This window comes from Psittacula echo (genome assembly GCF_963264785.1).
Source record: "Psittacula echo genome assembly, chromosome: 2".
NCBI lineage: Eukaryota > Metazoa > Chordata > Aves > Psittaciformes > Psittacidae > Psittacula > Psittacula echo.
In genome coordinates, this window is record NC_137737.1 from 65,858,242 (window position 1) to 65,871,981 (window position 13,740).

The 13,740-nt window shown below is 37.2% G+C and overlaps 1 protein-coding gene across 1 annotated transcript in view; it reads left to right on the forward strand.

Moving 5' to 3' along the window:
- KIF13A (kinesin family member 13A) overlaps positions 1-13,740 on the forward strand; it is a gene marked incomplete at both ends in the record, with an annotated part of 112,655 nt that overhangs the window by 61,013 nt on the left and 37,902 nt on the right. Inside the window, 9 exons of the mRNA XM_080610625.1 lie at positions 58-238; positions 1,253-1,340; positions 2,670-2,804; positions 3,338-3,450; positions 8,527-8,638; positions 9,028-9,240; positions 10,911-11,021; positions 12,291-12,425; positions 13,556-13,686. Coding sequence (XP_080466751.1) covers positions 58-238; positions 1,253-1,340; positions 2,670-2,804; positions 3,338-3,450; positions 8,527-8,638; positions 9,028-9,240; positions 10,911-11,021; positions 12,291-12,425; positions 13,556-13,686 — 1,219 coding nt within the window. The remainder of the gene's footprint in view (positions 1-57; positions 239-1,252; positions 1,341-2,669; positions 2,805-3,337; positions 3,451-8,526; positions 8,639-9,027; positions 9,241-10,910; positions 11,022-12,290; positions 12,426-13,555; positions 13,687-13,740) is intronic.

Sequence of the window (13,740 nt, forward strand, 5' to 3'; positions counted from 1 at the left end):
AAATGAGTAGCTCAGAAACTACATTCTAAAGCATTTTCTTCTCCTTTTTTCCTCTAGGTTCAGGAAAATCCTTTTCAATGATGGGCAATGCAGAGCAGCTGGGTCTGATCCCACGGCTCTGTTGTGCTTTATTTCAGAGAATCTCTGTGGAAGAAAACGAATCTCACACATTTAAAGTTGAAGTGTCCTACATGGAAATCTACAATGAGAAAGTCAGAGATCTGCTTGACCCGAAAGGGTGAGTAGCTTCACTCTGTCCCACAGCCATCCTTATTTTTTTTCTGAAACTATAAAAGTAGAAATCCTCTTGGAAGTTCTTGAGAAGTTCTTTCGGGGTTTTTTTTCCCAACTTTATGCTCACAAGCCTTCTTTAGAAAAGATTAGATATCAAGCACTAGAAAAGAATATCCATGTAAAGCTTATATGTAAAGTAGTAACTGGTGTGGATCAATCTAAATATTGGGGTACCACTGAATGATGCAAGTAAATACTACATGAACAATGTACAAGTGAATTCTGGGGTGTTTTTGTCATATGATCCAGACCATATTCAGGCATGAATTTTCATCAGCTAGAAGGAATTTAAAACTTACTTACAACTTGGTTCTCATGGTTCAGATGTCAAACTTTTTCAATGTGGAAAAGTAATACCTCAGAATTTACCCATGGCATTCTTTATTCCATTTTGTCTGTGCAGAAATACTGGTTAGGCTCTCTGGCTTGGAGATGTCTAGACAGGAAGTAGTTTCGATAGTTTTTTTTATATGAGCGTTGATTATATGTGGTGTGTATTTTGATTCTTGAACATAATTGCAGTAGGTGGAGAAGTACGCAAGTTAGTTAAAAAGATAGATTTGAGACTTATTTCATATATGTCAATAAGATGTAAAAAATGCAAGAATTGAAGCAAATTGCAGGGGGGCAGAGCAGAAGATTTTTTGTTTCCTTTTTTGTCAGCATTCTTTCTGCCTAATAAGGAATCTCAGGTTTTGTTCTAGTCACAAATATTGAAGTGGAAGGATGCATTAAAAATAATCCATATATGTAGATTAAAACTGGTTAGATTAATTTGAGTCTTTATTGTTAATTTGAGTTTAAAAAAATCTGAAAGACTTTTTTTCTTCCTGTTACAATTAAAGGCATAAATTGACTTCTACTATATAGAAGATTTTTATCATTGCATACTACAGTTTTTGTTTTTCAAAAAAGTTCATTTTAGTGGATTGTGTGTAAAGTCTACTTTATTTCATAGGAGTCGGCAGTCCCTTAAGGTTCGAGAGCACAAAGTGTTGGGACCATACGTAGATGGCCTGTCTCAGCTGGCTGTTACAAACTTTGAGGTAAATCTAAACCAATGACAAGTTTATAAATAGCATCTTTTACATAAGCAGTAAGAATCTTACAAGAGATAAACAAGTGTCTATCCAGACATTTTGGTTCTTGAGTGCATTTATGGTGTCTGGCAATTGCAAAGATCTTCTGTAATGCTTCAGGAGTATTTATTCCATGTAAAAGCATTGGAATTGCTTTTATGTTGGTTAAAAATATAGTAGCAGTATTTTTCTGTTTTCAATGCATGCAGCCTACATCAAGAACACAGTGTCTCCTTTGCATAAGAAACACAAGGCTTCCAAAATAAGAGTATTAGTCTTCCAGCATGAATTCATTTTGATTTTGTTGTTGAATACAGCCTCTTCTTTCAATACATGATTGTATTGCATGAGAGGCTACAACATAGCTTTTATAATTCATAAATTAAATCATGACAGCATCTGAGCCCACTTGAGTTGCCAAAACACTTTCAAGTAAGTCAGTAATAAGTCTACTAATAAGTAGAAGCCAATGAACTACTGTAGCTACAATGGAAATAATTAAAGTGGTGCAGTTTTTGAATTGTGTAGGCTTCTTTTTATGAGGAAGTTAATTTGTAAATGTTGGTTTTTAAAAAACATTCATGCTCTGTGTAGCATTATGTGGGGACTATTTAGCTTTTTAATTGGGATTTTTGTTTTTCTGAAGCATCTGTGCCTATTAGAGAGTAATAAAAACTGCTTTTGCAGCTCTTGATGGTGAAATGCATGCTTTGAAAACACACCTTTTTTTCAAATTCTAGAAAATTCTATTCATAATTAGTTTTTGGCTGATGACTTTTATGAAACTATGTTGGCAGACTCAGCAAGCACATATATCAGACTTGGCATAGTCATCTTTGGTTTTATATATTTGGGAAGGTCCAGGCTCTGAGTAAGGTAACCCTTTGGACCAATTAAATGAAGACAGTATTAGTGCAGTTCAGTGAAAAGGTGCATTGTGTTCACTTGTGTAAGTTGATCTGTGCTGGCCTGATTACGGGCATTAAACAATGTGATTTGTAATGTGGATGCGGCCAACGTATTTTAGAAGCAGATAAGAAGGATGTGCATTGCCTGTAGTTGGAAGGGGTTTTAAGTGTAGCACTTAAAGCAGACGTGATCTGTCATCAGTCTGTGGAATTGCATATCCTCTGTCCCTATACATCTCAGAATATGAAAAGAATTTTCTCATTACTTCTGCCTTCCTTTCCTTCTCTATCCCACACGTACGCACCCTCCCATCTAGATGGGAATTTTGTTCAGCAAGCACAGTATGTGCTTTTATCCTAGCATCAATTTTTACTCTTTTTGCTCTAGGATATTGAGTCACTGATGTCAGAGGGAAACAAATCACGAACAGTTGCTGCAACCAACATGAATGAAGAAAGCAGCCGCTCTCATGCCGTATTCAATATTATAGTGACTCAAACACTTTATGACCTGCATTCTGGTGTATGTATTTCTGATGATTAATTATGAAGTCATGGTGAATTCTTCCTTCCTTCCTTCCTTCCTTCCTCTTACACATATGTTATCTGTTTAGCCATGCTTCTACATTTAATGCCATGGGATTCTAGGAATCAAAGCAATACTAGCAAGCCCATAGGACTGAGAGAACCCTGGAAGAGTGAGGAAGCAAACCAGATAAAGCAAACAGTTGGATTGCTCCTTACTATCCTATTGTTACCATGAAACCTGTCTTGGGTCTAAACTGTTGCCTTGTTTTCATGGCCTGCTCTGCCAATAAGGTTATTGGTGTTACCATGCAGCTGATTCTGGTTCATTAGTGCTTCATCCCTTATTACAAGATAAACAAGTGACTCTTAAAGAGCTATAAAACAATTCTTTCTTCTCTCGTATCTTGAATTTGGTACTTTAACCTGTGTTATTATGAAGAAAAGTATTTCATGGTGCCAGTGCTAGGTAGGTTAGCACTTCGTGCCAGTGTTTCTTAGCTGTTGTTTTTCCATGTCCCATCTGCACAGAATTCTGGAGAGAAGGTCAGCAAGGTCAGCCTGGTGGATTTGGCTGGGAGTGAGAGAGTTTCCAAAACAGGAGCTGCAGGAGAACGCCTGAAGGAAGGCAGCAACATAAACAAGTAAGGCATTGGCATATGCAGGTTGCAGAGCTTAATCTTTGTAAGAATCATTGTTGTTTTCCTGGCCACCTCTGTTGGCGTGCTTGTCACAACTCAGTTCAAATGATAGACCTCATTAGAAGCAGTTTGTTACAGCTTTTTCAGCTGCACCATGCTAAACACTGTTTCTTTACGTTGGTATAGGGACCCTGAATCATACTTGACTCAGATGAGGTCTATATGAATTTTATCTGGAAAAAGTGACAGCAGCACTCTTTAATTAAGTATATACCCTTTGTGATTCATTTATACACCCTGTCCCTAGGCTCATGTGTTTTGTCTCATCATCTGCTCAAGGAAGAATGCAAAGTTGCAGAGTCAAATGGCTTTGTTCCAACATGTATTAAAATATGTAAGGGTATAATTCGTAATTTAAGAAAGCCATCTCAGAATGAAGCTGTGTTAGTTTAGCATTGCCTTGAGCATTTCTACTCAAGCAATGACAAGTTTCAAGGCACTTTTTTGCCATAATTACTGTGTTACTGCCCAAAAGCAAGAATTTAGCACACTATTACTGCTGTCTTAAATATACTAATTTTCCTGGGAAAGAGAGAGTTCAACTGTTACATTAAAAGCCACTACTTTTTCAATGTAATTTTAAAATATTACAAAATATTTTGGTATTTTAAGTCAACAATGACAGCACAAAGAGTGTTTGAACAGCATTCATGCTTTATTTAAAATTACCTCTTTTTAGAGTTTAGAACATGTTTGTTCTTTCTAGCTTAATTTCTGATTTACTTTGTGGTTAATATATCATATTGGAAGCCACACTGAGCAGTCTTTGTGAAACAAAATTGTGCCTCTGCCCAATGGCAGGTATTGCACCTTTACCCCACAGGTTATTAGTTAAATTCAGATTGGTTTTACTACAAACTGTATTTTGCATAAACAAAGGTGAAATTAAATGTTTCTTTCAAATTCTTAAGGAAGAATTCAAATGCCAGCTCTCCCAACGGCTATTAACAAATTGGAAGTGTAGTTATACATACAGAAAGACTTTCTTTCCTATTAGGATCTTTACGCAGTGTTAAACTTTTACAGTATTGGTGCAGTAGGGGAAGGTTGTTCTGCCCATGCTGAACCTCTTTGACAATGCAGGACTTAAGATGCAAGCACCAAACTTTTCTATAAAAGCTATTTTAAAAAGAAAATGGACACCTCTACATTTTCTCACCAATTAAATTCTAGTGTGATATAAATTTGAATTTCTTAGTCCATTTATTGGGCATCCTTTATTTGAAAACCCTTTTGGAACTCGTAGGCAAAAGAGAATTCTTAATGCTGTGCTTGGAGTCTTCTGTTAGATTTTTGCTATTACTAGGCACTTTATTAAAGTCTGACTTTCATTGGAAGCCTCAAAATTGGTATACATGTTTTATCAGACTTCTGAGAGCATTGTATATGGTGTTCTCTTGGGTGTGATGCATTTTATTAGGGAAAGGCAATATTTTCTGGAATGATACAGTACACTTAAACCGTATATCTTACTGTGCCAGCTATTTTTTTTTATTAATTTTTATTCTTCCATGAAACAGCAGTAACATGTATTGGTAACGTGTTATGGTTAGTGAGATCACAAATGGAGCTGCTGAAATAACCTGGCAAATAAATCTGCTTGTGCTATGTTTTACTGCCTTGCAGAAAGACATGGAAATTATGTACCTTGTTCTGTATTTACAAGGTAGGGAACAAGTACACTCAGCTGTGCATACCAAAACTGCATAGTGTGACATTCTGCCAGTCTCTACAGATATCTGCCATTTGCTTCTGATGAAACCTGGCTGGGGCCCTGGTAGCTGCCACCTTGGTCTCACAAATCATCCTCTTTCCCATCTTGGGACAGCATGTTGCAGAGGGGATGGGATGGATTGCGCTCCCACTTCCTGAAACAACGGAGAGTTGTGTCATTTTGTTAAAATCTTCATAAAGTTGTCATAAAGGTTACTTCTGTTTTTACTTAGAGCTGATAAAGAGTTTCCTTGGTGAAGATACTGAGCATCTGCTCTTTATTATTGAGAGTTCCGGGGAACTTGCCGTACTTCATAGGAAAGCTGTATGTGCTTGTTCCTTCTCAGGATGTGCTAGTTCCCACACAGAATGTAGAAACACAGATGCTCAACAACTCTTTGAGGTGTAGTCAAAGAAGATCTGGAATACAATAGTAGGACGAAGCAGAATAAACAAACTTTCAATTAGTGGCTAAGAAAAATACTTTCTGTGAGCAGTCTGCAGTTTTAACTCTGATCAGTAAAATCCTAGCGGTTGTCTTTTTAACTTGAGAATGCAAAAAGAAATCTTTAAATATACGCAGAAGAAGGAATGGGTTGAGACAGGTCTGGTTCCAGTCTGATTTTAGGGAGGGTTTTTTCTTTTTTTGTATTCAGAGTTAACTAATAGTAAGGTGGATTCTGCTCATTGAAGATTTTGGTGGTAAATCGTATGGAAGTGGTGTCATTTATGGACAGAGCTGTTCCCTGTAGTGAGGAAGCACCACTTCACTTTGAACACTGCTAACCCAGGCTGATGATGGAAGTCTGCAAACTTCCCCACTGCCTGCTAGCAAGGGCAGCCTGGTCATGCCTAAGGAATAGGGACAAGGAGGACTGAAAGTGAGCAGAAATAGCACCTTCCCATGCTCTTGCGTGACATAAATTCACTATGCCGCTTCTGAACTGCCTCAGTCTGCACTATGGGCTTAAGCCTTCCAGTTGATTCATTGTATAAGTAGTGAGAGATAGGATCAGAGTAATGACGGGATCTCTGATGCATCATTTAGCATGAAGCAAAGCAGCCGATGAATCCTGTAATTATTTTGTTGGGCAGCCATTTCTTTTACTGCTTTCCTTTAAGTCTTTAAACGGCATTGTATTATGAAATCTCAAGCAGAATATATAAATTACTCCAGTTTGGGTTTTATTGAAGATGTTAATAGTCTTAAAATAAAATCAGTATTTATAAGGAGCAGAAACATTATCACATCTTTTAATTGTGTGTTAATAAACTGAACTTATAATTTCCTGTTTATTAAAATGCAGTGCCCATAACTCAAATTAGTGTTGCAGCCCTGTTGTGAAATAGTTTTCAGGGATAGGCATTTTTGAATCCCTATTGTTCCTGTCTTTCTTCTGACTGTCTCTTTTGTCCTTCTCCTGTTTTTGGCTTTGGTTTTCACATTTCCCCTCATTTAAAGAGGAGAAAAAGGAATCTCAGGAAAATAGACTAGGGTGGGTTTTTAACATTGTGCTCCTTGAAGAGGGACTCCATTGGAGCGTGCTGGTGGTACTTTTCAGCCATGCTGTAGGAGGTTGCTATGGAGCAGCATAGTGAATCCTACTGTTTGCTCTTTCATGTTTAGCATGCTGTCATCTCTCTCTGTGGATGCTGGAGGCAAGAACCAATTCTCTTTCCCCCATCCACCACCCACAAGCTTTCAGAGATTGTTAGACTTCTGTTTAGGTCACAAACTAAAACTGTCCTTTTTGCTATGAATTTTTCAAAGGTGAATTGGAAAGTTGTCCTGTAGACAAATTTGCAAAGTAGACTGTTTTCTGGGAGACCAGATTGCATAGCCTCTCCTTAAATTTCTTTTTCTTTCAGTTTGCTTTCAGGTCAGTGCTTTGTGCCGTATGCAATATGGGACATCTTTTGTGACAAATGTAATGGTTCTTATTACCTTACCCTCAGATACTTTCCTTGAAATAGTCTTCTGCAACATTTTTGTCATTTTTGAAATGTCATTTCTGAACCACTGGTAGTTACAAGCAGCAGTAAGGCCCATTTACAGATATTGTGCAAATGCTGCCTATTAGCTAAAATAGTGCTGCTACGTTGGAAAGAAAACTCAAAAGGATGGAGTGGAACAGTAAAGTTGAAGATTTATTTGACTATCTAATTGTGATGCTGCTTAAGTTTTCCTTGGTAGTTACAGAGAGTAGCTGGATATATGGGCAGGGGCATGAGAACCGTATACTCTTGGACCTTCAACGTTGTCTGTTTTAAAACCCTTGTGGCATCTGTTTAATGTTCTCAGGCTCCTGAACAAGCTTATTATCTTAAACATACTCACCCGAAGAGCCCCAATGTCATTTAAAATTTACACAGGTTTGTTTAACAATTGGATTATATAATGCACATATGCTTTGAACAGATTGCTAAGACAGTTACCCCTCTTTGTAGAAGTGGTATGTGCACAAAAGTAACAAGTTATCATCTCTATTTTCTTCACGACTTGGGTGATGTTTGGGATGTGGCTGTGTGCTAAACTATTCTGGGGCTTTCGTCTTTTATGCATGTGCAGCATTTTCGTATCTGGGAGATTGTTTGGTCTGTTCTCCCCACAAGAAGCTAGTGAGGCTCTATCTCAGTTATAAGAACCCATTTATCAAGGGACCTCCTAATCAGTCTCTTCCTATGAGCAGTCTTCCATTGTTGTCTGATGTCTGATTAGTTGCTGGTCCATCAGGCAGACTAGTTTTCCTGGGCCATAACTGGCAGTGTCTTGAGGATGCTTCCTTGTAGCTAGAGAATTGTTCAGTTTTAGTCTGTTTTTGAGCCAGTGCTCTTAAAACATGGTTCCTAGAGATGGGGGACTTGTGCTGTGCTGCCAGCACTGACTTGTAAGAGTGTCATGAGGCAGTGTCCAGGATAGAAAGATTTTTAGTCTCTGGGAAAAACTGTCTAATCAAAGACAGTGACTTTCCATGTAGTGAAGCAGTCTGATTTACCCTTTTCAAACTATTTTAAATACCTGAATAGTTAAACATGGACTTAGTATCAGATAAGATGAAACACTGCAGATATCAATTTTTTCTTCCAAATGTGTAACTTTAATAGATACATTGTCCTGTATTCAGCAATGGGTTAGCTGATCTCCTGTGGTCATTTCCACCTTAAATTGTGCTATGTTATTTTAAAAATTGGATGTGTGGTTCTGCAGAGCACAAATTAAAATCTTTAGGAAATCCTTTTTCTCTGTTTTATTAAATCTACATTTGGAATATGTGTTAAAGCTGTGCTACTGTGTTACATTTATAGATCACTTTCAACACTGGGCTTGGTTATATCATCACTTGCTGACCAAGCAGCAGGGAAGGGGAAGAACAAGTTTGTGCCTTACAGAGACTCTGTACTCACTTGGCTTCTCAAGGTAATTAATATTTTCCGTTCACCCTGTTCACAAGATGTCAGCTTAATAGTTTGTAGGATCATTGTAGCATACCTTAGCGTACATGGACTTTTCATCATTTCTTACAGAAATGAGCTACGAAGCTCTCTTAGCTATAAGTTATTCTGAGTAATGCAGACATGTAAGTGGATCTTGTGTGAATTCTATGTGAAGTCTTATTTGGCAGTTTTCAGTTGTGGTGGAATCAAAGCTGGTGGAGGTGGCTGGAAATGTTTATGGATCATAGTAGTTAGTTTATATCCTTTCAGTGTCTCAATAGGAACCTTTGTATTCTAAGTATCTTTGTAAAGCCATTGTATAGTCCCAGAACAATTTTTAACCCTCAGACTTTCTGTGAATGTACTCTACAGGACAATTTGGGAGGAAACAGCCAAACTGCCATGATAGCCACCATTAGTCCAGCAGCAGACAACTATGAAGAAACACTCTCTACTCTGAGATATGCAGATAGAGCCAAAAGGATAGTTAATCATGCTGTGGTGAATGAAGATCCAAATGCTAGGGTCATCAGAGAACTACGTGAGGAAGTTGAAAAACTGAAAGAACAGCTCTCGCAAGCTGAGGTAACATTAGTCACAATACAATGTAAACTGAGTTTCCCAAGGAAATGTCAAACTCTGGCTGGAAGACTGGCTTTCTGTTTAAGTCTTACGAAATGAGGAAAGGAAGAGTCTTGCACTTTGGATTGTTTGGATGGTTTTTTTGGGGTTGTTTGGGTTTTGTTTTGGTTTTTTTTGTCTCTTTTGGTGGTTTTTTTTTTTTTTCTTTCTTTTTTTTTTTTAACAATTAACTTTGCTTCCTGAAGTAGATCCAACAAAATGTTTGCTTCTCTTTAATCACTTTTAAATGAGGACAGCATTGTACTGATGGTGACCCTTGTCAGAGTAGTCTGTTCTTGGAGACCTTCATGTCAAGCAACAGTTGACGCAGCACAGATAAGCTTCCTACAGCTTCATTATGTAGACTTATTAGCAGACTTTTTTTTTTTTTACATTGGTGGGCTATGTAATTTTATGATGTCAAATGGAAAAATGAAAAGCTGTAAGTCTGGTATTGACCACAAAATATTTAGGAGACTTCTCTCCTTGACTTTTGTAAAAAATTGATTAAAAAATAGTGAAAATCGCAGCACTGAAACCATCACCAATTTGCTTTTCTGCCTTAACAAAGAACACTGCGTGACTGCTGCTTATCTTAGATTGATACTTGAAATTGGACAGTAAAGTATCAGAGGAGGATGGCTTACTTGGTAATATCTGGAGAAATCAGGCACTGCACTAGGAAAACACTTTTGATCTTTTCAGGCAAGACACAAAGTACTGGTGGAAAAAGAACAGAAGTGTATCTGAGGGTAAATGTGTGGTTAAACTTCACATTCATTTAAGGAATAGTGTTCCTCACATGAACAGTTCCTTATAGGCTGAAATGGGAAAATAGGCCTTATGAAAAAGGAGCCACTCACTTTCTTCTTAAATAAAAATCTGTTCTAACCCCATATTTTAAATTGGAAAATATTACTGTAGCATGTTATTAATTATGTTGGCAGACTGTTGCTGAACACAATCAGTAGGAAGGTATCCAAATTCTTGCTATTATTATTTTTTTTAAGTATTTTCTCTTACACCTACTGTTAAAAAGAGTTATATAGAACCAGCCAGCCTGTTGAATTGTTACTTGGCACTGGATGTGTTCAAGCCCTTTGCTTTTGTTTCCTGTTGTGAAATCAGAAGCCTGTGTTACCTCCAGAGCGTGCCTTCCTCCAAAGGTCATCTGTGGGGTCAGTCTGAAAGCTTTAATGTAACTCTAGGAAAACTTACGAAACAAAGATAAAATGGAAGACTAAATACTGAGAGGAATTTGTGTTGGAAGCTACTGCTGGAAGAAAGACTTCACGGTTGAACTTCAGACAGCTGAGACTTAATGTTTTTAAATATTCAGTTATATACAGACACTGAAGCTTGAGTGGCCAGGCCCAGCAATTTTGTCAGTTACATTATCCTCTGGAGCTATGTCAATTTTCAGCTGTTTCAGATTTGTGCCCATTGTAGGTTGATTCTGCCCTCTTCCTTTGCAAGTGACCTGTTTGTTCATCATCTGCCATGAAAAATCTGGGGATAGAGTCAAAATCTATACTTGCTGCATTTCACATTATGTTTTTGTGTTCTGTTTCCTTGTGCAAGCAGATGTTGCAGTGGTAAAGTAGATGAGGGGTTTTTGCTAATTTCTGTTTTAGGCCATGAAGGCACCAGAACTGAAGGAGAAATTGGAAGAATCTGAAAAACTAATAAAAGAGCTAACAGTCACCTGGGAAGAAAAGCTAAGGAAGACAGAAGAAATTGCACAGGTATTTCAGAAATTATGAGATTATGATTATGAGGAGGAAAGGCCAGATACTCATACAGTGCAAGTCAGCTGAATTTCATGAGCGTTAGTGGACTGTGCTGTCTTCCCCACCAGCTATTTAAAATTCCTCTGGATTTTTGTCTTTTCCCTTGCTTGTTTGGGTTTTGTGGGGTTTCTTTTTTTTTTGCTTGACTGTTTGTTTGGGGGTTTTTTGTTTGTTTTGGTGGGGTTTTTTTGTTGTTGTTGTAGTGAGGTTTTGGGGGGGTTTTGTTGAATTTTTTTTTTTTTAAAGACAAAATTTTATTAGAATAAGCGTAGCTGTGTCATGATAACGTTGATAAAAAACTTAATATTTGCTTTTAAAATGAAACATCAAAATATGTTTGGGCAGCTCATTTATTTAGAAGACCACAGGGGGATCTTGGACATGTTTCCCTTGAAGTGACTAGGAAAATGAAGAATTACAAAAGGATCAGAATTTTGGGTGGTGTTTGTCACTCTTCCTTTTAGTGACTTCTTAACCAGAAAAGGAAAATATTTGTATGTATTAACTACAGATTGTTTATTATTATTGTACTTAAAATAACATTTCCAGATTCCAGCGTACTCTTATATAATTTCCACCATCTATAGCTTGGAGAAAAGTATTGTTAGTTTCTCTTTCTAGTCCCAATATTCCAGAAGCAACCTCTGGTGCAACGCTGTTTAAGTAAAAATAAAAGAAAAAAGAAATGGAAAAACAGGGGAGGGAACCAAACCCAACCAGGCAAACAAAAACCCCAATGCCCAAACTGTAGCAAAGCAAAAGATGTGTGAGCAAGTAGATGCTTTAGCTGGATTAATAATAATACTGCAAATGAATAAACCAGAATTGGGGCATGCTATATTCTAAATGATCCATGACTGCGATTATCTTTGAAGTAGTTGCAACTGAGACTAGCTTTTAATTAACATAGAGTTTCAAAGTCGCATTGTGTTACTTATGAGTAGCCCTAATAAAATCAGTAGGACTGTTCAGGTAAGTAAGTTTCAATTTGGGGAAGCAGATGTTTGAGGATTAGATCTGACTTTTTGTTGTTGGTGCGTAAAAATAAATTCCATTCAACTTATGGGACTTGACCAATGTCTTAAGTTCTGTTTCTGCTGCTGACGTACAGAACGTGTGCTCAGCATGTGCACCTTTAGCTTTAGCTGGTCTGCTTTCATTTACTTGCTGTACTTGTCTCTATGTATTGTAGCAGGCAAGATTAACCTATTTTTGTGCTTGCAGGAGAGGCAAAGACAGTTAGAGAGCATGGGGATTTCCCTTGAGTCTTCTGGTATCAAGGTTGGGGATGACAAGTGTTACCTGGTGAATCTGAATGCAGACCCTGCACTCAATGAGCTTTTGGTTTACTACTTAAAGGTAAGAATGTGAACAGGATGTTTGCACAGAATGAAATGACACTTGTTTCTTGTTTCAAATTTCTGGCTCAATTTGTTGCTTGGGGTGAATTTAGATTTTTAAGACTGTTACAGCAAAATAGGATGGGTTTCCCAGCTTCATTGTTTTCCTAATTGATCTCCTGATTGCCAACAATGGGAGAAGTGCTCAATGTATGCTAGTGTTGAGATAAATCCTAGCTTTTCCAGGAAATATGTGAGTAGAAATGCCTTTTGGGCTGAACTTTGAGAGCCTCATGTTAGATGCTTCCTTTTGTTAGTGAACCGAGGATTGCTTTAAATAGTTAATGAGTTAATCATAAAGAGATGATGTTTAGTAATAATCAGTAAAAGTAAACATAGTCTTCCATGACAGAAAAGCTTAAGAGAAAGAGGGGAAAAAAGCGCTGGTAAAAATTTACATAAATGTGTTTTCCTAGTGCCACTAGATTGCATACCATTCTGTTCCATGTAGTTTCATGTCAAGACTGAAATAGTGTAAAATATAAACTTAGTAAATTTGTAAGAAGACATGAGCTTCTTGTGAGTAAGATATGAAAGACTATCCTACCTATTTTTGTAATTACTTTTCTGCCAAGATAGGGTTCTGTGTTTGAACAGTAGCAAATCACAACTTTTCCAACAGCAGCAAAGTCTAGTATTTTTAGTAGAATTTACAATATGACTTGAAATTATGTAGAGATAAGTGTGTTTAGTTGAGTTGCTGTTAGCTGTTTTCTGAAAAGCAGCCAACTCTGTGCACCTTATTTTACTACCCATGTTGTCCTCATATATTTTTTTCTTCACTGTTTGCATTTATTGCTTGTATGCAAGCATAGTTTGATAATATTTTTAAATAGCAATTTGTGTGTAAACTGCTTTAGTCTGCTTTATATAATTAAAACCATATGAAAATAAAGTACAGAGCAGAAGAACAGTTTTCTGTATGACCTTTACAGTCTTCAAATCTGCTGTGGTACCCTTTCTGCTCTACAGAAGTGCTTAGCAAAAGAAAGCATGTAGACTGTGTAGTCTTGGTGCTTTAGCTAATATTTTCTTAGTTATATAAACAGTGATAGTTTACTTGTCTCTTAGTAACAGCTTATTTTCTAGGATCACACAAAAGTTGGCGCAGATACCTCTCAGGATATACAGCTCTTTGGTATAGGAATCCAACCAGAACACTGTGAGATTGATGTTGCTTTAGATGGAGAAGTTACACTCACACCAAAAGAAAATGCAAGGTAAGGAAGATCAGCAGCACTTTCAGGTGAAGTGTTTGCTTGTCTTTACCAGAA